At 40.3% G+C, this 21779-nt stretch overlaps 1 protein-coding gene across 2 annotated transcripts in view; it reads right to left on the bottom strand.

Annotated features, from left to right (window-relative positions):
• The window catches only part of CTSC (cathepsin C), a 40267-nt gene extending 21863 nt beyond the window's left edge, over positions 1-18404 (bottom strand). The window contains exons 1-4 of one of the 2 annotated variants that reach the window (XM_014482545.2): positions 18133-18404; positions 15892-16037; positions 11016-11100; positions 6898-9377 (exon numbers count right to left, since the gene is read on the bottom strand). In XM_014482545.2, the coding sequence (XP_014338031.1) occupies positions 9367-9377; positions 11016-11100; positions 15892-16037; positions 18133-18304 (414 nt within the window). In that variant the 5' untranslated portion in view covers positions 18305-18404 and the 3' untranslated portion in view covers positions 6898-9366. Of the gene's footprint in view, positions 1-6897; positions 9378-11015; positions 11101-15891; positions 16038-18132 lie in introns of those variants that run through there. The other variant, XM_005908724.2, reaches the window with a different exon arrangement.
• Between the last annotated feature and the right edge of the window lie 3375 nt (positions 18405-21779).

The following is a 21779-nucleotide window of genomic DNA, read 5'->3' as shown; positions in this document are numbered from 1 at the left end:
TGGGGTCATAAAGAGTCGGACACGACTGAGAGACTTCACTCACTCACTCACTCACTCACAGTAGAAACCAATAACATTGTAAAGCAACTTTCCTCCAATTAAACAAAAAAGTAATCTAACAAGGCTTTAAGAGTTTTTCAGAGCTACCTTGTTGAAAGTGTCAGATACACATAAATGAAAAAAAAAAAAGCTAAACACAGGAGCATGTTCATCACAGAGGAAGAGGCTGGAGAAGGCTGCTTGCTTTTACACACAGTGTTGCTGGAACTCAGCCAGGGCCACTTGTTTAGAGTATCTTGACTCTGGCTGCTTTGGTGCAACAGCAGCAAGAATGAGGTGCTGCAGCAGAGACTACAAGGCTCATAAAGCCTAAAACATTACTATCTACCCTGCAAGAAAATATGCTGACCTCTCTGCTTAGAACAATTAAAAAAGAGAGAGAGAGAACCTGGGAATTCCCTGGTGGTTCAGTGGGTAGGACTCCACACGCTCTCCACCGAGGGCCCAGGTTTGAGTCCTGCTGCAGTTCATGGGGTTGCAAAGAGTCAGACACGACTGGGTGACTGAACAACAACAGGGAAATAAAATCCTACAACCTTGCAGGGTGTCCAAAGAAAAAACAAACAAAACAACCCAAGAGGTATTAACAGGAAAAAAAATTACAAGATGGTACTTGAGTGGAATGTAAATATGTTAATATGAAATATGATTTTTAAAAAATGAAAGGTAAAAACAGCCTTTGGGTGGGGTTTTCTTGGTTATTTATAAAAAAATAGCTATATAAAAAGTTATGTAAAACTTTTTAACTTTATAAAGTTATATATTTATAAAAGGTAGATTTTGTAAAGCTCATCACTTTAAAAAAATGCTCCTGTTTCCTAAGAACAAGAAACATGCCAACAAAGTCCTAGAAAAGAACATCTATGAGGGATGGTCCAGATGTTGCTAGAATAACTTTGTTCTGTCTGAGATTATGGTTAAGTTTCTTGGGAAAAAAAAAAAAAAAAACACATTATTTATATATCTTATTGGACTGCAAGGAGATCAAACCAATCAATCATAAAGGAAATCAACCCTGAATATTCACTGGAAGGACTGATGCTGAAGCTCCAATATTTTGGCCACCTGATGCGAAGAGTCGACTCACTGGAAAAGATCCTGATGCTGGGAAAGACTGAAGGCAAAAGGAGAAGAGGGCATCTCCAACTCAACGGACATGAATCTGAACAAACTCCAGGAGATAGTGGAGGACAGAAAAGCCTGGCGTGCTATGGGATCGCAAAGAGACGAAAATGACTCAGCGACTGAACAACAATAAGCCCTTTCACTTATATGTCAAATACTTACTGGTCACATAACATTTTCCAGGCATTATGCTAAGTGCTAGCCATGCACACACTGTATACTGATGTAGCACCAGACCTTAAGACAACAGGAACTCCGTGAAATATGCAAAATGTAATTAATGGAGTTATTTATCTGAACCAAAACCCTGTGGTTCAGCAAGTTAACCATGCTTGGAAAAGCCTGGGAAATTTCCCCAGCAGTGTAGATCACAGATGAAGTGACTTTCCCCACATACCAAAAGCTCAAGGCATGCAAGTCAGAAGAAATGGGCCCCGTGTGTTTCGTCAGTGTGGCTTTGTTTGCCTAGTTGGCACAGCTGGTCAGTTACAAACATGATCGCTAATACGAAATGAATTTCCCTTTGAGGGAAAGGCTGAGTTGTTACTTTGACTGGAGAAGAAGAAGGAAAAAAATCCTTAAAACATGACCAACTGTGCTAAAGATTCTTACTGTTCATATTGATCAATGACTCTATACCCTTCATCATCAATATTATGGAACTACAGGATCTTAACATTTACCTATCACATTTTATATACATTTTACAGATTACTCATAAATCTTAGAGGTTCAACAGAACATAAAGGTATAGACTCGGGGGACAGGAGAAAGATCTAAAAGAGGTGGCTGAACTAGAATTTAGAACCAAGGACTCTAGAACCAAGTGTTCTTCCCAAATACCAAGCACCATTTCTTTGTACACTCCTTCTCACAGAGTGCCAGAGAAATAAACATACAAGTCAATGGCCAAAAACACTGAGAGGAGATACCTGGAAACCACACAGGAAAGGCTTAAGCAATCTGCAAAGGGTTTTCATCTATATTATGTGAGTTTCAAAATGATTCTTTGGGATACTGTTCTCATGGGGAGAAAAAAAAAAGGAGACTTTGCAAAGTTAAATAGAGAAGATATAATTAAAGTATGAGTTCAAATGTTGTAAGAATCATTGCTTTATTATTTCCTTTAAAAAAAAAGTTGGAAATTAACTGGCTTTCATGAGTCAGATTCAAATTGTTGCCCCACACATCTTAAGGGTCACCTAAATTCTCCATCCAAGGAGAGACCCACATGGCTAAAGGTCATCTAATTTCACCTAAATTTTTACCTAATTTTTAAATTTTTCTTTCACCTAAACATTTATTTCATCTGATTTCATCTAAGAGCCACACATCTAAAGATCATCTAATTTCACCTAAATTTTTGTTGAAGATTTTTGATTCAGGGCAGAGGCAGAGGACATGGTCTGCAGGCGTGACTCCTGGATAGCACCCAGTTCTGCTTCTTATAGGCTGTGTGATCCTGAGCAAGTTACCCTCTCTGTACTTTCCGTGTCCACATCTGCAAAATCAGGATGGTGTAACAGACTGGGCCTCACAGGCTGTATTTTATAAATACTAACCCGTTTAATTTCACAGTAGCCTGTAGGGTTATTCTTTCCACATAAGCACTGTTCTCACAGTGAACAGGATTTTTGCTTATTTGGTAACTAGGACACTAGCAGTAGAAAGCAATTAGTTACCGGATGAGTGATGAGTGAATAAATAAATGAATAACAGAAAGAACAACAAATGCCAAATTCTACTTAAACAGTAACATAAGAAACTCAGAAAAGTTTATAATTAAAGTGTGATACTTTTATAATTAAAAAGGGGTCGCAGAGACCCAAGTTCTGACTCCTAGTATGACTTCAGGAATGTCAATTTTTCCTCTCCAAACCTGTCTCCTTACCTGTAAACTTAAGCTGACCTGAAAGTTCCAAAATATCCCTTCAAGCTTCCTAACTGCACAGTCTTTACATCTACGGTTTTCTTATTATTCACAAACTAGGTAAATAATTTAGACTCCCTACTTATACAGAGCATCTATACATTCTCTAAATGTGCTTGTTAGTCGCTCAGTTGTGTCTGACTCTCTGCAACCTCATGAACTGTAGCCCACTAGGCTCCTCTGTCCATGGGATTCTCCAGGCAAGAATACTGGAGTGGGTAGCCACTCTCTTCTCCAGGGCATATTCCTGACCCACGGATCAAACCCAAGTCACCTGCACTGCAGGCAGATTCTTTACCATCTGAGCCACCAAGGAAGCCCCATCTAAACATTCTAAGTGATCCAAAATAATCCTAAAAAAACTATACCTGTTTTCACTCAAGCAAATTACTAAGAGATGCTATACCCATTTATGTACCATTTTTTATACATTAATTTGATGGCATTATTTTCCATTTAAAATTTTTATTTTATATTATTCTGTAGTTTTCCCAATCTACAATAATATGGTTTTCTTTTAGAACCTGAAATCACCTTATGAAGGGTAGGTGAGGGCTGTAATACCACTATGCAGGACAGCTGTAACTTAGTAGAAAAGAGATATTTAACCCACCCTATAAGCCAAGTACTCAGTACCTTGAGAGGACCATGCAGGGTGCCCCCATTGTTTTCTTGATCTGAATATTCTCAGTATTCCTGTCATTTTTTCTGCTACTGTAAAATACATCTTACGTGATTTCTGAAAATATTACCAAGTAGGAAACTGAAGTTTTGGCCACACTATCCAGCTTGAAATGTAGTCAAAATTTTTTCTAACCATTTTCATTTATTTATATAAACAGTCTCTGAATACTGACTTGCACAAATGAGATAATTTAAGTTTCTATTCATTGATGCCAATTTCTATTGCAACAAATAGATAATCACACAAAATGTGAAGAAATTACAAATCCTAGCACTTAAGTTTAGAAAACTACTAGCATTCAGTAACTATTCATTTGCTTCTTCAAAATTATCGTTGAGTTGCCATTCTGAAAGCCGCCCTTCTTCAGTTTGCTATTCATTTTATCAACTCTTCAATTCCATCCAATTACCTAGCAATATTAACCAATTGAAAAAGAAAAGGTTGGGATATTTTAGAACTTAAGTTATTTATCCTGGATCTCATTCTCAACTGCTTTTTGACACTAAGCGTGAGAAAATCACTTACACCTTTTATTCCACTGTTTTCCTGATTACATTCACAAACATTTGAATCCTTCCTTTATGTAATGCACTGCCTATGAGAAAAAAATGCTCTTTAGTAAAAGGACTTAGCCCTTTAAATTCCCGTTCTTCCACTTAGCATTTATGGAACTTTGGACAACTCACAACTAAGGAGCCTCAATTCCACCAGCTGGTAACAGGCATATCTACTTCACTGGGTTCCTATCAAGGATAAAGATGACACTGACGTCAAGAGTTTAAAACCTTATAAAACACTAAACAAGTAACAATATAAACACTACCATCTGCTACCATGGGGCATACGAAGCCGTTAAGACTTTATTCATGTACTCTCAAACCCAACTCTCAACTGAGCAGCTGATAAAGTTTTTATTTTGTCAACCAGCGGTTTTCCAAAATGAGAAGATAATCCACTAAAATATTAGAAAATTTTATAGTTTATATTTATAATACAGAAATAAAACTGAAAAGTATATATACAAAGTATATATACAAAAGTATATATACAAAAGTATATATACAAAGTATATATAACAAAAGTATATATACAAAGTAACACTGATATGCCCACGCACTTCCAGTGTCAGACGCTCACCTGCTAATTGCAGCATGCTGCCTGTAAGACGGCTAGAACACGGCATATTCCCGCTCATGTGTGCCTGCTTAGATTCATGCACATCCAATGTAATTAACTAACTCACACAAAATGAACAAGTGGCTTCAAATAACACTTACAAGGAAAACAGGATTTGCAAATACTAATGATGTAACTGGGCTTCCCTCATAGCTCCGTTGGTAAAGAATCCGCCTGCAACGCAGGAGACCTGGGTTCGATCCCTGAGTTGGGAAGATCCCCTGGAGAAGGAAATGGCAACCCACACCAGTACTCTTGCCTGGAAAATTCCATGGACAGAGGCACCTGGCAGGCTCTAGTCCATGGGGTCACAAAAAAAAAGAGTCAGACACATCTTAGTGATTAAACAACAACACATACTGTGAAATATATAAGAAAAAAAATCTGGACATATAGGTCTAATCCATCAAGCACCATTTTGGAAAAGAATACTTTGCATGACATTAAATGATCTGATGATACACCGTTCAAGTAGAGAGATTTCCTTCCAACAACACAGAAGAACAGTGTTCACTCCACATTCTGCCCTTTGTGTTCCGTGTCTGTCTCCGCAAGTGCAGATTTGCACATGCCATCAGTCTGGAGTGTGAATAAAGCCTTTAGAACAGGCCACATCTTCCTAAACAGGTATTTCGCCAACCGTCCAGGACGGTCACATCTTTCATCAACAAACCTATGTCATTTCAAGGAATCCTTGTAGTTTTCTGCCCACTATTTCAGCTGGACCATTTATTTTAAAAGTTGAATTTTAATGAATTGTGAAACTGATAGGAAACTGTGGCAGTGGTTGCAACCAAATAATTTCTAGCATTTTACTTAAGGAATGGGCAATTAGATTTAATGTGAAAATGGAGGCTCACAGATTTATTTCCAGAGCTGAGAAGATGTCCCCTTTAAACCAAAATGTAGGTTCTAGAACTAGTTAAGAAAACAGCAATTTGATCCTCAGCAAGGTAACCAAAGTCCCTTGGCTCATTCCTCATTTACTTGCTCATAAACCCTTAAGATGTAAGGTTGGAAGAAATGTCAGAATTCATTGACTCTAGCACTGATGCTGAAGCTGAAGTTCTAATACTCTGGCCACCTGGTGCTAAGAGGCAACCCACTGGAAAAGACCCTGATGCTGGGAAAAACTGAGAGCAGGAGAAGGGGGCAACAGAGGATGAAATGGTTGGATGGCATCACCGACTCGATGGACATGAGTTTGAACAAACTCCAGAAAATAGTGAAAGACAAGGAAGCCTGGCATGCTGCTGTTCATGAAGTCGTGAAGAGTCAGACACAACTGAGTGACTGGACAATAATGACCTTCAGCTAGCGCTTCTCAAGGGGCGGGGCACAGATAACCCACAGCATCCTAAGCAGACATGAGTCCTTGGTTACCTAGGCTTTGGGGAACCACCGTAGTCACCAATAAAGCTCAGTATTTCCCGACAGCTAATTTGTGTGCATGCTCAGTCACTGAGCTGTGTCCGACTCTCTGCGATCCCATGTACTAGAGCCCACCAGGCTCCTCTGTCCACTGGATTCTCCAGGCAGGAATACTGGAGTGGGTTGCCATTTCCTCCTCCAGGGGAAGATCTTCCAGGGGATCTTCCTGACACAGGGATCAAACCTGTGTCTCCTGCATCGGATTCTTTACCACTGAGCCACTTGGGAAGCCCAACAGCTAATTTAGTTTTTAGTAATTCTGAAAGTTAGAAGTTTACTATTTTTAAATGACTTTCATTTTAGCCTCTATAGTCTCACACAAAAAATTAAAAATGACAAATAAGCAGAATAAAGTTTTAAAAGTCTCATCCCTTTTCTACAAAGTCATTCAACAAATATGGCTTGAGGGTCCACCGTAGCCTCTAAAGGACACAAAGGCAAAAATACTTTCAGAAACACAACAATGAAACAGGAAAACAACACAATGATATATGATTCAATTTTCTTTTTTTTTTTACAAATATTTATTGAAGGTCTATTATTTATCACATAGTGTGCTACACATATGGAATAAAAAGGTCAGTAACACAGAGTTGATCACTGCCCTCAAGGAGTTTAAAAATCAGAGGAAAGGACAAACAGGCAATTACAACAGAGAATGCTAAGCAGTAATCTATTATGGGTACTTCTAACACAGATACCTGCAATTTTGTACCAAGTCTTCTATAATCAAAACAAACATTAAATGCAAAATTACTCAAAGAAACCACTTTGGGAAAAAAAAAAACCACTTTGGTAGGGGTGATTTTAAATGCCTTGCTAAATATATAAACATTTGTTGCTTTGTCAGTATTTACATCCAGTCAGTTTGAAAATACACAACTCTTACAGAACACTGGAGGCATGTAACATATTTTTTAGAACAGAACACCAAAAATATACACATAGCACCAGCACCATTCCTGATTTGTGCTTCTAGAACCCTACGTAATTAATTTTTTGAAAGCTGGTATTACTTCTGAAGTCTTTGAAAAGACTAGAGAAATGTGGATAATCTTCCAAAGTTCCCAGATAAAGTTCTACATGCATTAGAATCTGAAGATATACAGGTTTTCAGTCTGGAAGAAGATGACATGCTCAAGTCATTCCTTTTACAGCAGAATGAGTACTACCAGGTCAGAGATGCCTGTCAAGTACAACTGGAACCAACATAATGGCATCCCTCCCAGTAACGGAGAGAGCTGGGGAACTGCACAGATGTGGCACCAAGAACCTGAGTGATACAGAATTATCAGGAGGGAAGAAAGTATCCAGGCAGCAGTTGGATGTACTGTTCCTTAGTATTTATAAGATACAACCTTTCCAGAACAGCAGATCAGTGCCTCTCAAACGACATAATTATCTGAACCAATAAAGTAATGATGACAACCTACCATCTAGAGAAAGATTTCTCCACTCAAGGAGTAATTCAAGGGATGCAGAAAAGTCCTCCCAGGAAATCTGAATTGGGTGGAGCCCCACGTTGCTGGTTTGCCAAGGCTGATGTTTAATCAGCTCTACACAACTGAGGAGGAAACCGGTCCACTGTGTAGCAGGAAAGAACTAAAAGGCAGCAATGGCTCTGAACAACACCTTAAGAGAAGTAAGCTTGGCAAGGGTACTTAATTCGAAGCTTATAAAACACTCCTCCAATTTGGAGAACTGTAAAAGGAAAGAGAAAGTAAATTTTTGTCTTGAATAAAGGGACCTAGGCTTAGGAAAGAAAATGAGTAGCCTCATTTGGTAAAGAAATCTAAGCTTGAGGCCAGTTCTTCTCCTAAAATTTCAACAAGAGCAATGCGGTGCATTGAACTAACATTTGGGATTCACCAGAAAATCTGCCCAAATGTGACTTGAAGTACCAGTATTTTTTTCTGAAACAAACTTGACAAATAGCCCATATCATTTTACAATTAGCAGCCGTGGGGGCTTCCCTGGTGGTCCAGTGATGAAGGCTCCACACTTCAGTACAGGGAGTGTGGGTTTGATCTCTGGCAGGGAAACTAAGATGCCACAAGCATGGCCAAAGAAATTTAAAAAAATAACAAAATTAAAAAAAAAAAAGAAGCTGTGTGAGCTTAAGCACTGTATGAGAGTAATTCTCCCTATGTGAAAACTGAAGCTAGTAATATCTACTTCACAGGACATTTGTAAGGTAAACCGTGTTAAGCTCTTAGCACAAGACTGGCATTTAAGTAAAAAAATACAGCCCCTCCCCCGCCCCAAATGTATTAATCATACCATCTTTCTGGACAGGGGCACTGCAGATCCATGATCTGCAAAAAGAGACCCTTCGGCAGTTCAGCTTATCTCAGAAAGCCCCCTCCCCCAAAACATGTCTTCCCTGGGACCATCTTCCCTCCCATAATGCATCTCAAGATATTCTGAAGCTTGATTTTCTTCTTATAACACGTGTTGGGGTTCCTCAAGGTCATTAGAGAAAGAGAAGGCACGTGGGAAGACCATTTTAACTGTGAGTAAAATCTGCATAAAATACAACAAATAATTCAAGTCCTAAGCAGTTTGAAAAAAAAAAATCACTTCAACAAAAGAACATTCAAAAGGGAAAAAAATACAAAAACAACAAAAAACCCTTGTGTTGCATATCTTTCCTTTCATTCAAAGGCCGAAGGATAAAGCCACCTAAGACTTGCAGAACTTTCTCCTTTTTCCTGCTTGGTCTTTGGTTGCTCACAGTCCAAAACGGCGGTGGCTGCTTTCCAAGGAAACGTTCGGAGGGCAGCTGCCTCGGAGGTAGGTACCAGGACTCCTCTGCATGTTAGGTGCCCTTAGAGACTCCAGAGGGACTGCAGCTGCTAGAGGCCTCTGCTAGCTGTTAGAGGGAGGCAGGTCCGCTGTGCCTCTTAGCCCCAAAGTCTGTTTTTGGCTGTGGTTTTAAAAGAGCCGCTCAACAGACGCTCTATTTAATAACTAAAAGACAATGAAAACTAGAGTTACAAGCCAACAAGGATCATACTGTCTCTTAAAAAATGCTTAAACAGATTCATTTCTTTACGTGGAAAAAAAAAAATACCAGCATTTAGTATTTCAAATGCTGGTATTTTTTTTTTTTAATGTTATTTAAGACATTCACAAAAAAGCCACTGTTCTCAAAAGCTGAATGCTTAAGCAACACGTACTGTGCGTGCAGCCAACATGCTTAAGAAGCACATGCAGATGCATTTCAAATTAAACGCTACCAAATAAGCCTAATTTGGCTTTTGAATATAGATAAGAAACAGCCTAATCTAGCAACCTAGACATAATAGCACGTATATCTTACAAATTCCAAGCATAGGCTTAATGCTACTTTGATCAATATTTCCAGGTACAAGGCCACTTATCCCATTTACAAAGTAAATACTAGGATCTATCTTTTCTACCGGTAGAAGCATCTCCCCAGTTAGGAAAAGAACGAGAGCTTTAAGACAGAATTTTATAAACCGCATTCTGAGAATACCGTATTTTTTGTGAGGAAAACGTGGTAAACTTTTGAAAAGTTTTTCTATTGTATCTCCCTCCTCAGCTACAGCATAATAAAGATTCTGAGCAGTCCTGAAAGGAAGCTATTTCACACAGTCTACACTTACTCAACTACCAGAAATAAATTCAGAAGAAAGAGCCTATTGGTTCCAGCTCTAATCTGCACTTTGATCTGTTCTTAGTGGCTGCCTGGAACCTTGAGAGCTTTACGAAACGAAGTGACACAACTTAGGAACAATTTTTTCCTGGCAGATGTGTGGCCCACTGCTGGCCCATTAAACAGCTTGAAAAATGCTGACCCAGGATAAGGTTATGGTGCTTTCATCACCTGCCCCAGTTCCCTTTTTCATATCTCATTTCCTTACTTGGGAGCTAAGTAAAAGAGGAAGGGAAAGGGGAAAGATTGCTGTATAAAACGCAAGGGACGGCAAGTCCCCATCAGCTCTTCTTTCTCACCGCCTACTTCTCCATCAAAATTTATGGATCCAGGGAGAGCAGTGATTTAAACATCTATTCTGAAAGTATGAGGAGAATGTACACAGTAAAAAAAGATCCTCTTCTCCCTAGCCAAGAGTCTGTTCTGAGAAGAAACCAGTTTAAAAAGACACAGGTGGTGTCTCATAGGGCTGAATGACAGGTATACTAATTTCTGTCATTAGGAGGAGCCACCTTTTCTACTGGGAAGGCACATCTAAAATGCCATGGTCTCACACAGGTCCCTCTTGAGTCATTTTAGGAAAAGAATGAGTAATCTCAGGCAGCACAGCTACTTCAAGGGCGTGAACTGAATTGGGGCCATCCTCTCCTTCACTGAGTCTTTACCTTTTTGGTTTCATGTCCACTTACGAGCATCACGCTTGGGAAAGCTTGTGTGTAAACAGAGCATACTAAAGTGAAAATACTGCAGGCAGGTAAGAAGCGGCAAATAAGCAGGCTCAAGCACGGAATCTGTAAGAAAACCATAATCTGTCTATTCTCCAACTCCCTCTCCCTGATGAAAAAACAAACATTAACTTGCCTAAGCCACCAGGGAGGAGGGAAGCTTGCATTTAATAAGAAAGTTAGAAGTATTTCAATGGAGCTCACCCAGTTTGTTCCTCAGATGTGGAATATCATACATCCCCACAGTTCCCAGTTGCATGAAAAACTGACTGATAAGATCAGTGACATCCTATGAAAGGTTTACAATGGAAAACTCAGTCATTACATTGAGATTAAAGCATCATCACGAAAGAAAACAAATGGCTAGGCGTCTTCTGATTCTTTTCCTCAATCCAAACACTTTAAAAAGTAAACATCAAATTATTTAAAAGAAAGACAAGACAAACACCTCATTTTGGTGTATTCAATCTATATTAAAGCAGGTAACTCTATCTCAGTAATACTCTGAAAGTTGAATTGTTACATCTTAGAAATAAACCCAGAAGTCACAACAGAAGAGACCACACGAGACTCCCAAATCCTTTGCTGTAGAAAACACATGATTTCTGGCTGTGTAACAAGCTTGAAATTTGCAAGTCACTAGCACACGAAATGGGCAAATAAATCCTCTGGTATGGATTTCCCAACATCTTTGTTTTGAGTACCAAGCTGCTTTAGAAATACTCACGGTAGAGTTTTTAGCTTACAGTTCTACTAAGACTGGTAGGTCCCAAACAAAAACTCAATTAGAAAATCAGTGAACTTTGTTTAACTATCACCAAATAAGTTTTTCAGCCATTATGAGTCTAGCTTCTATGTACTTTCTTTAGCCCTTGAGTAGTTTAATCTTCAAAATATAAACTGAGTTCATTCTCTGCTGCTCCCTTTTACCGTCTCAGAAAGTAAAAGGAGAAACAGCAAAATGTTAGAAAGCCTATTCAACTTAAGGGTATCCTTTGGAGCTGAGTCTGTTTCATACCACTTCCTTCCTTGGCAATCAGGTAGAGGACAGTGGAGAGGAGCGTTACACATGCTCATGGTAAAAAAATGGACAAAGTACACAAAAGCATAAAGAAGAAAAAATAATCACTTACCTACCCATCACAAAGTCAGTCATAATTAAACATCCTTTGTATTGTTTTGTTACATTGTGTGTTCTCATAAACGAAGTTGGTTGTTTTTATCTGCAAGTACTTTTCATTTGCAGAGATGTTGGACTTACAATCAAATGGCAATGCTATTAAAAGCTGATAGTCTTAGAAACTGGTCTGTGGCCAGCACATTATTTTAAGGGAAAACTGAATTCAAATGTCTGTAGGAAAGTTTTCATTTCATAGGCCATAAATCAAATTACTCCTTACTGCTTTACATAAAGTTGTTTCAGATGCCTAGGTATCTGCCTCGGTGAGCCCTAAATTCATTTGAGTTTGTAACCCCCCCAGAGTGTTCTGATCACTGCACCTACGGTGAAAGTTGAGTAGGAAAAAGTGTCTTCCAAAAATACAAACCCAGTGCTTCCTTCCTGACTCACACAGTGCGTAAACTTTCAGCGTCAAGATTTCCTCCCAAACTTTTATCTAGCTTGAGATCATACATTACAAGAAAACAAGATCATCCTACTCCACTGCCGATTTCTTAAGCAGTTAAAACCAAGGGGAAAAAGGCCTAAAAGAACAAATCATGAAGAATTCTGCTTACTCTCCAGATGAGGCCAGAATAAGGAGAACTGAATACAGCACGTTCCTGGCAACAAAAGTGGTGCCCCATGGCTCCAAAGTTGGAATGCAGGGAGAATGAGGTGGAAGCTGTCTGTTCTGAACTGCAGGCTGAGCTGGGGGATGAGGAGTAGGCACCGAACAGGAAACCTTGCCCGCATTACCTGCTCAACAAACTCGAGCAGGAACAACCCTAAGAACCAATTTCATGAAAGCATATCTGAAACAGGGCGAAGGGAAACAAGTGGGAGAGTCTGTTATGAGTCAGTGGAGAGACCTGAAATTCAGCTGATTCGCAGACTAACAACGGAGGGTATATCTGACAAACGTTCGTCAGATGTTTCTGCAATGGCAGTTAGTTGAGTGGATTACAATAGCAGTTAGCTTATGTATGATAGCTGAATAGTAAAATACTGCTTATATTTTGATAACTGCTCTTTTTAAAAAAGTAATTTTCATTTAAAAGTTACTTCTAAAATCGGTAGGAAGAAAAGAATCTCACGCGCCTCTGCGTACATAGGTGCCCTTTGTTGGGTCACAGCATGGTCTCCCCAGCACCTCCAGCACTGCAGGAAATACCCTAAGCTTCGGGTAAAGGCCAGCAAGACTTTTATGTTAAAAAGTGTTCCCGCCAAAGTATTTGTCCTATTATGTAAAGTCAACTCCACTTTATCATTTTTCCTAAATTTGTTAAGCTTTGCTGCTCTCCATTACTTTTCCTGTTGGATTTGCTAAGAGAACATGGCATTTTATCACTCTGGAAAGCATGTTTCTCTGGAACTACTTGATTATGTTGAGAGAAATTTTAAAACCATATACCTTGTTAATGTTTTGCTCTGCTTACTGAAATTATGACATCACATGACCTAACCACAGACGAGAGTGTCTGATTTTTCAACAGGAAAAGAAAACACATTCCTGATAATGGTTCTGGTCAAATGGACACTTTTAAAAAAATATACTGAAATCAGTAGCAAGAGAACACTCTTGTTATTTTTATTACTAATGAGAGGATGCCATTCAGAAGCACAAGATCAGGTAGGGTTCTACCCTACAAGAGAGTATACAATGACTTCCCAATTATGGTTGAGAACACTTAAAACCTTATTTGGCTTTAAAAAGCCTTTATTTACCTGAAAATAATGTTCTGAGGCTACAGAAAAGTGCGAAATCTGCTTACACCTTCAACCTAAAGAGAAATAAGAGCTGACCCTTGAACAAAGGAAGAGCACAGGGTTTGGGGCACCAATCCCGCAAGTAGCTGAAAACCCACCAATAATTAATAGCCAGCCCTCCACAAACAGGGTTCCACATCTAAGGTATCAACCAACCTTGGATTCTCATCTGCAGATTCAACTAACCTCTGATCGTGTAGTACTGCAGCATTTACTATAGAACAAAAAAATCTCTGTGTAAGTGGGCCCATGAAGTTCAAACCTGTTACTGTTCAAGGGTCAGTATGGCTGGTAGCCATACCCTCTGTCCCCACCACCTCCAGACTCCTATTCAAGCTGAGAGCAGACAAACCGATAGGAAAATATTAGTGGAGGGAAATGGCCCTTGCCTCTTTCTGATTACATCTCGGGTAATTGACGGGGTCATCAGAGCTCCGCTACCTGTTTCTCCAAGTCTACCGAAGTGAAGAATGAAAAGTCTTCCAAGCTAAATGGGTAAAACTATTTATTCATCTATTTACATACTACACCCTATCTTGTACTTATTCAGGCAACCTATTTCTCAACTGAATTCTACTTCACTTGCATGTTTTAAACAAATATTGGTTACCTGTTTTGTATCCACAGAAGAAAAAGGAAAGGGAGAAAAAGGGAAAGGAGGGGCAAGAGGGTACATGGGAAGAATTGATTCGAATCTCTCTTTCATGGAGCATCAAGTTCACAGGCACTGACTCCCAACCTAAAAGCCAAGAACTTTTAAAGGACTGTAACAGAGTACCCGCAAGAGGTCTCCAAAGCCCTAGACCTATCAAAACGTAGATCAAGAATTATACTCAGATGGAATCACATTTACACACTACCACTTTAAAAGCTCATACAGATACTCTTAACAATTTTTAAAAATATATAGTATCTATAGGGTGATAGTATCTAGGGGTGGTGATAAAAAATATTTAATAAATGGTCAAGCATGGGCTTCAACTAATACAGCAGACTGCTGGCCTGCCAGTGGCCAGCACAGATGGACTGGTTCCCACCAGCTAAAAAGCAGATAGCCAATCCAGGTGAGAGGAGACAATTTTTCCTGTCTCTCTTTTCTTTTTTCATATTAAGAAAGGGTCCTCATAGTTAAAAAAAAAAAAAAGTATTGGGCATTATGATTCTAAGACATTTGACTCATTACATCACAACCCACATGAGGAATCACAATAAATTTAGAAACTCGTCTTTTGCTGGTTCTTTGTCTTTCCTCATCTTTAACAGACTCATTCCCTCATGTTTCCACAAAATCCTGTAATTGCTTAACTCTTACCATTTAACCGGTTAACTCTTACCATATGTTTTAAACGCTATCGACACTATCCCTTGATAGAGTCTCTATTTATTAACCTTTATTTATAATAAGAAACAGCTAGTCTCAGGCTTGTGGATTCAACTTAGTTAAGCCATTTAATACTCTGCAAACAGAAAGGATATCTGGGATGGACTGCAGTTTGTGCCCAACTGTTTTACCCTAGAGCGTGTCTGCAATTAGAAGCAGTGTGTAAGACTACCGGAATGGACATCAGTTCTTCCCTGGTGAGAGAAGAAAACCAGCTGGGCTGGTGGGGCTACCTTTTACTTTAGCCCAAGGGGTAACTCCAACGCTCTCCATCTCTTTGAGCTTAGTCAAATAAGTTATTCACATTAATATATTTAGTATATGACATTATTTCAATGAGTCATTCAAGTCAATTTCTTAGAGCTAACAAACAATGATAAGAGGGACAGTATAATAACCTCAAGAACAATTTATAAAATTCCTATCTTTCCTACAGATTCATTAGGAAGCCAAGTAACTAAGCAATCAGAAATAAAGGTGTAGTAATTAAGAAAATAAATTAAGTATTTAGTCATACTTACCAAAATGTAAATTTAAATACAGATGGATTGCACACAAATATAGATTTGATGTGTTTTTTTTTTTTAAACCAAAGTCATAATTTTAAATAAAGTGGCAAAATTACATCATTTAATTTCTCCTTTGAAAAACTGGTACAATTCTTGTTATCTTCCTGATCTAAAGTTCAAATACTGAGGGTCTCCCTATTAGAATAGTCTTCAGATACCAAATCACTGGAAATAACGAATGCATATTCCAACAAAACTTACCTTAAAAAAGGCGAACCACTTGTAGTCATTCAACACAATCTCAAAGCCTTGATTGTAAATGATGGTGAAATGGCCGGAATTGCCAAAGTCATCATATGCTGTATCCAACTTCTTGAGGTGCACCACCACTTTTTTTTCTGGGGGTCCTAAAGAAAAGAAAATACACAACAAAGGAAAGTTATTTGGACTTCGATGGGAGGTCGTCTCATCTGTAAGTTCCATTATTTTTAAGCAGCTTTCTTTTCACGCTGCTGAATACCAGGGATCTGGCTTATGAAGATATCAGAGTGTGCTGTGGCCTCTTTCTGAATAATCCCAGAGGGGTCTCAGGCAAGCCTGTGAAGTGAAGGCTCAAAAAGATATATTAAGTAACCCATCACGTAGAGACCCCCAAAAGTGCAGCCACTACCTTCCCAGAGGATCCAAGCACTAAAAAAAAATTTTCCCTGAAGAAAAGGAGAAATAGGGAATGTTGAAAATGAGAGACAGAAATGGAGAGAAGACAAAATGGTAGTCAAAAAGTGGAAATATAAAAACATCTGCTATCAGGTCATAAGAACAAAGGACAATGATCTCTTCAAAGAAGAAATGGGGTATCTTTCTCCAAAATGTCTACAAAGCTCAGAATCTCAGAATCTCAATCCTTCCAGTCTTCAGCAAACTCAAGGTTTTTATCCTACATAACTAATTTATATTGATAGGAACTAAACTTTTAACCTTCAGAAAATGGGGACTCAGATTTGTCTTTAATGATTAGATTAAGGTCAAAGTATGGTATGTGGGCAGAGGCTGCCTGAAAAGGATTCTGCCTGTCCACTCTGGAAGCTTCCACACTGTACACAAATTTTCCATGTTTCCTATTACTGCTCTGAAATAGGAGATTCCAAGGGCTTCTCAGGTGGCACTAGTGGTGAAGGCCAAGGCAGGAGACGCACAAGAACTGGGTTCGATCCCTGGGTGGGGAAGATCCCCTGGAGTACGAATGGCAACCCACTCCAGTATTCTTGCCTGGAAAATTCCAAGGACAGAGGAGTCTGGCGGGCCACAGTCCATGGGAGCTGCAAAGAGTTGCATGGGACTGAGTGACCGAGTGCACACAGGAGATTCCATGTGACAGAACAAAGCAAATCCTGATCTCCCTTCTGCTTTGGACCTCCAAGTTCAACTTTTAAAAGAGAACATGATTATAATGCCCCATATTATGAAGTGCCACATAGTCATTTGGAGTTGGACAGCTGAGTCAGTCTGTTCAGTGACAAATGAACTGGCAATCTTTGTTCTGTTAACAAGGAAATTGTGGCCAAGAGCTTTGCTCATTCTGCAGAAGCCACAGTGTGGTAAGGGTCTGAGAACAAGACCCAAGACTGTGTTTTTTTCCTCTCCCTTCTCCCTTTGTCCTCAGGATAGCAGTGTTATCTGAGACCAGATGAAATGTTCTAGTGTGTTCAAATGTTGTTGTTCAGTGACTCAGTCGTGTCTGACTCTTTGTGACCCAGTGGACTGCAGCAAGCCAGGCTTCCCTGTCCTTCACCATCTCCCTGAGTTTGCTCAGATACAAGATACTGAGAGCCTTCCGTGAGCTACACATTGTGCTTGGCTCCCTGCATTTCAAATTACTGGCTAAAGAGGTATTAAAAAAAAAAAAAAATTGTATACTACCTGCCCTGCAATACATGAACCCATCCTGCAATGCATGAAACTGTGGAGGGGTACCATACCAGAAGCTTTCTCAGACTAACAGCATCAACACAAGTCCAAATCAAAACCGCTGGGCATAAGGGCTCTTTTCCACAATCAAATAAAAGGAGAAAAAGTTAACAGCTATATTCTCAAGAGTCTTTACGCTCATTTTTCACTATCACAATGAAATACTGAGGATTGGATGGGGAGATAAGATTGCCTGTTCTCAACTCTCTTCCAAACAAACAAACAAACAAAAAACAAGAAACAAAACTCAAGGGAGAAAAAAAAAAGTTACTGCAGAAAGTGTTGAGGGCCCAAGGAAATAATCAAGACCACGTGAAGTTAGAAGCGCTCAGCCTCTCCACTCTGACATCGCCGCCCTGGAGCGAGAGGGGGCGCTCGGGGGGACCCCAAGTCCAGCCAGGACTTCCTGGCCTCCCGCCAACGCGGGGCGGGGGAGTGGGGGGTTCGCTGCGGGGACAAGGGCACAGGGATCGAAGCGCAGGAGCCCCGGGCAGACCCAGGGAGGAAGCGGGTGCCCAGGCGCCAGCGGCTTACCCATCACCGAGCAGTTGACATCGCGCTGGGAGCCGCTGGAGCCCACCTGGAAGACCCAGGTGCCCAGCAGGTCGGGGTAGGTGCAGTTGGCAGGCGTGTCCCCGCGCACGGAGCCAGCGCCATAGACGAGCAGCAAGAGAGCGACGAGCCGCGAGCCGGACCAGGGACCCATGCCGGCAGAGCCGGGAGGAAGCTGGGGCGACAGAAAGCCGCGGCGAGCCGGGCGAGACTGCAGCCACCGCGGCCGCGCGCGCCTTAAAGTCGGCAGAGGGGCCGGAAACGCGGCCCGGCGGGGGTGGGGCCTCGGGCGGGGCTAAGGGTCGCGCCCGGGAGTCGCTCCGCCCCTCAGGTGGGGCTCGGGGCGCGTGGGTCACGCGGGGGCCGCCGGCTCTGGGGTTCGGTTGCCCGAGGACAGCTCTCCGAGGGCGGGAGAGTCACCGCCGCTCCGTGGGCGCCCAGGACGCGCTCCTTCGCTCCTGGAGGGGTAACGGAGGGAGGCAGACTGAGAATAAAAAAGAAAAATAAAAGGCCGGGGGCCGTACAGAGTCAGGCCTGCGGGCGAGGGGAGACCGAAAGTCAGAGAGAAGCGGGAGCCAGGTGCGGAGGCGGCGGTGAGGGGCTGGCGGCATCCAGGCTGGGAAAGAGGTCCAGAGCACGCGGTCTAACTAGGGCAGCTTTCCTTACTTGCTCGTCGTCCCCACTTAGTCCTCACTCAGTTAACTTTTTTTTCCCTCATAACTACTTTCTTTACCTGCGACCACCAGCACACTCCCACCCACCCCCCAGCTGTTTGAAAACTGCTCTTCCTTCCTTTTCCCAAAACTTTCTCTGCCTTTTTTTTTTTTTTTTTGCTGGATTTTGTCGGTTTCCCGTTAATGTTCTTGGCCTGTTGTCTACAGGAGAATTCAGTTGTAGTGCAAACTTGCAGTTTTTGTGTACTAGTGTTTTGTTTTTTTTGTCCTCCTGTTAATTTTATAGGATTTAGTTGTGCTCACGCGCGCTGGCAAACGCATACAGGCACTGAAGCTCTTGTTTTACAACTGAAAAGGTTCAGGCCCAGAGAGAGGAAGTAACTTGCCCTGGATGAGGAAGGTAGCTGGTGGGAGAAAGCCGGTCTTGTGATCAGGTTTCAGAGTGCCAGTCTGATCGCTGGTAATTATTAAGTAGCACGATTTCCAGATGCTTCCTTGTTCAGTTTAATTATCACCCTTTTCTGTGAGAGCTGCTGTCTTTCCTGTCTGTTGTTGGAAGTCGGGGCTCCTTTCCTGCACAGAGTGTTCTAGGCGTCAGGTGATGAAGAAGACAGACTTTCCTGTGTTCCTGCTAGGGCACATTCATTTTGCCCTCATTACACTGGTTTCAAATAAATATTTTTATGTCCACCTTTTCCACCAGATTGAAGGAAGCAAGTCCAGATTATACACCTTTGTCTCCCTAGATAATGGCTTGAAAAAACTAAGGAAGTGTCCTAAGGTGTTAAAGTAAATTCACTTAATAACCTTATCTTGGTTTCTAGGCCTGAAAGCCAATTTCAATTTGGCAGAAGGTGTTGCTGTTGAAAGCTCAGAAATGAAAATGCTCTCTAATATAGTCACAAACTGCAAAGGCATGGGTGGGGCTAACACCCTTCTTCCAGGTTTTATTGCCATTTTCTTAGGATGAAAAGCTGACAGCATGAATTAAACTAGCCCATTTACTGTTCAGAGATAACACTCTGACAGAGAAACAGCATTCCTAATCTCTGAGAAAATGTGCCATTGGTTGTTAAAATACTAAAACTTATATTAGATCATCAGTTATGAATTGAATAATCAAGTTGAAATTTTCTTTGATCGTGCAAAGTAGCACAAACAATTGTGAAAAAAGTTGAAAACACATCTCTAGTCAGTGAATAAATAGGAAAGAATCTTGAAGACTTCTTAACCTAATGGATTTGTTTTGCTATTTGGAAATGAAGATCCAGAGATAATAATAACATCGCATTGCCAGTTACTAAGATTTAGGAATAAACCTCAGGTACTTTGACTTTCAATTTAGTTTATTTCCACTAATCTAATAATTCTCAAACTAGTCCTCTCTCCATTAGCAGGGAAAAAAACTAGTGATTCTCAAATTGATCAGATGTAAAGTTTTATTTTTATAACAAATATTTTATAGAGACCTTTTGCTAATTTGAAATGAAATTCATATATAAGCTTATTTGAAAAGTACCGATAATATGAAAGACAAAAAGATATTTTAAAAAATTAAAATGAAAACAGAGGGAAAAAAATCTCATTGATATGACCACAGAAAGTAAGGGCAAAAGGTGTAAATATTGAGGAAAAGATATTTTAGATAAAGTTTAATACAAACACCTGTATTTCATTACCTAAAATGCTCATGTATGAATGTACTGGAGAATAAAATGAGATATTCAGATACTTGCATTTTATGTCTCTATGTAGAATTGTAAAATTGACAGGTACCTTTTTTCTAAGAATAGAAAGTATTTCAGTGAGTTTATAACTCAAATACCCCTTAGTCTAGTGGATGTATTTTACTATTGGGAAATGATCCAGAGATGACAGTATCTTGAATGAATGTCACAGTTGCTTTATCAGATGTCATGCTGGAAAACTCTTGGTCAAGTTCCCAGCAGAACAAAGTCCTATTGATTTATCTAAAAGTTGCATTCCTGAAAATTTCGTATATTTCAAAGGATATGAAGTAAAAGTCAATTTTTGAGCACACCACAGTTTGGTACTGGGCTCAGATCATTTTAACTAGGTTTATAAAGAAGTAGCATTGCTTATCAGACCTCCCTGTAACTCAGATGGTAAAGAATCCATCTGTAATGCAGGAGACTTGGGTTGGATCCCTGGGTTGGGAAGATCCCCTGGAGGAAGGCATGTCAATCTACTCCAGTATTCTGGCCTGGAGAATCCCATGGACAGAGGAGCCTGGCAGGCTATGGTCCATGGGGTCACCATGGGGTCACAGAGAGTGGGACACGGCTGAGTGACTAAGCACAGCACAGCATTACTTGGCAGTAATTCTCAAACTGCTGGATGAAAATGACCAGATGCATATGCATCTCTTTGGAATTTGCTAGAAATGTAGATTCTTGACTCCCAGCCATACCTACTGAATCAGTTCCCCACTATCTTATGTTTTAACCCTTTCAAAGGATCCTCAGATAGCTGCAGCTTGAGAATCACTTAGATTCTCAGCGAGAGCTTAGAGGTGAACAAGAACTTGTATCACACTGCCTAAGTTTGAAGCATAGTTCTGCTACTCACCAACTATTAATATTTTGATCTTGAGGAAGTTATCTGACTTCTCTTTGTGCCTTAGTTTTCTCATTTACAACTTGTGCATAATTGGTGTAGACCTATGACTACCTCATCTAGCTTTGAGAAGACAGTTAATACAGATTCTACAGATAACTGACATTTATTACTGTATATATTACTACTAGAAAACTATCTTTATTAGACAATAGACTCCAAATCCTATTTCTCTGCTACAATCCTAGCACCCTCAATAATTCTGGTACATAGTACTCACGTATTTTTTGAATGAATGAATAGTATCATGGGCATAAATATAGCTATATTTCATGTATTTGGCAAAGAGCATCTTGATTCCCATATTCCTTTTGAATA

The sequence above is a fragment of the Bos mutus genome, chromosome 29 (assembly GCF_027580195.1).
Source record: "Bos mutus isolate GX-2022 chromosome 29, NWIPB_WYAK_1.1, whole genome shotgun sequence".
NCBI classification, from domain to species: domain Eukaryota; kingdom Metazoa; phylum Chordata; class Mammalia; order Artiodactyla; family Bovidae; genus Bos; species Bos mutus.
The sequence above is the reverse complement of the archived record's forward strand: the minus strand, read 5'-3'. Positions and strand labels throughout refer to the sequence as shown.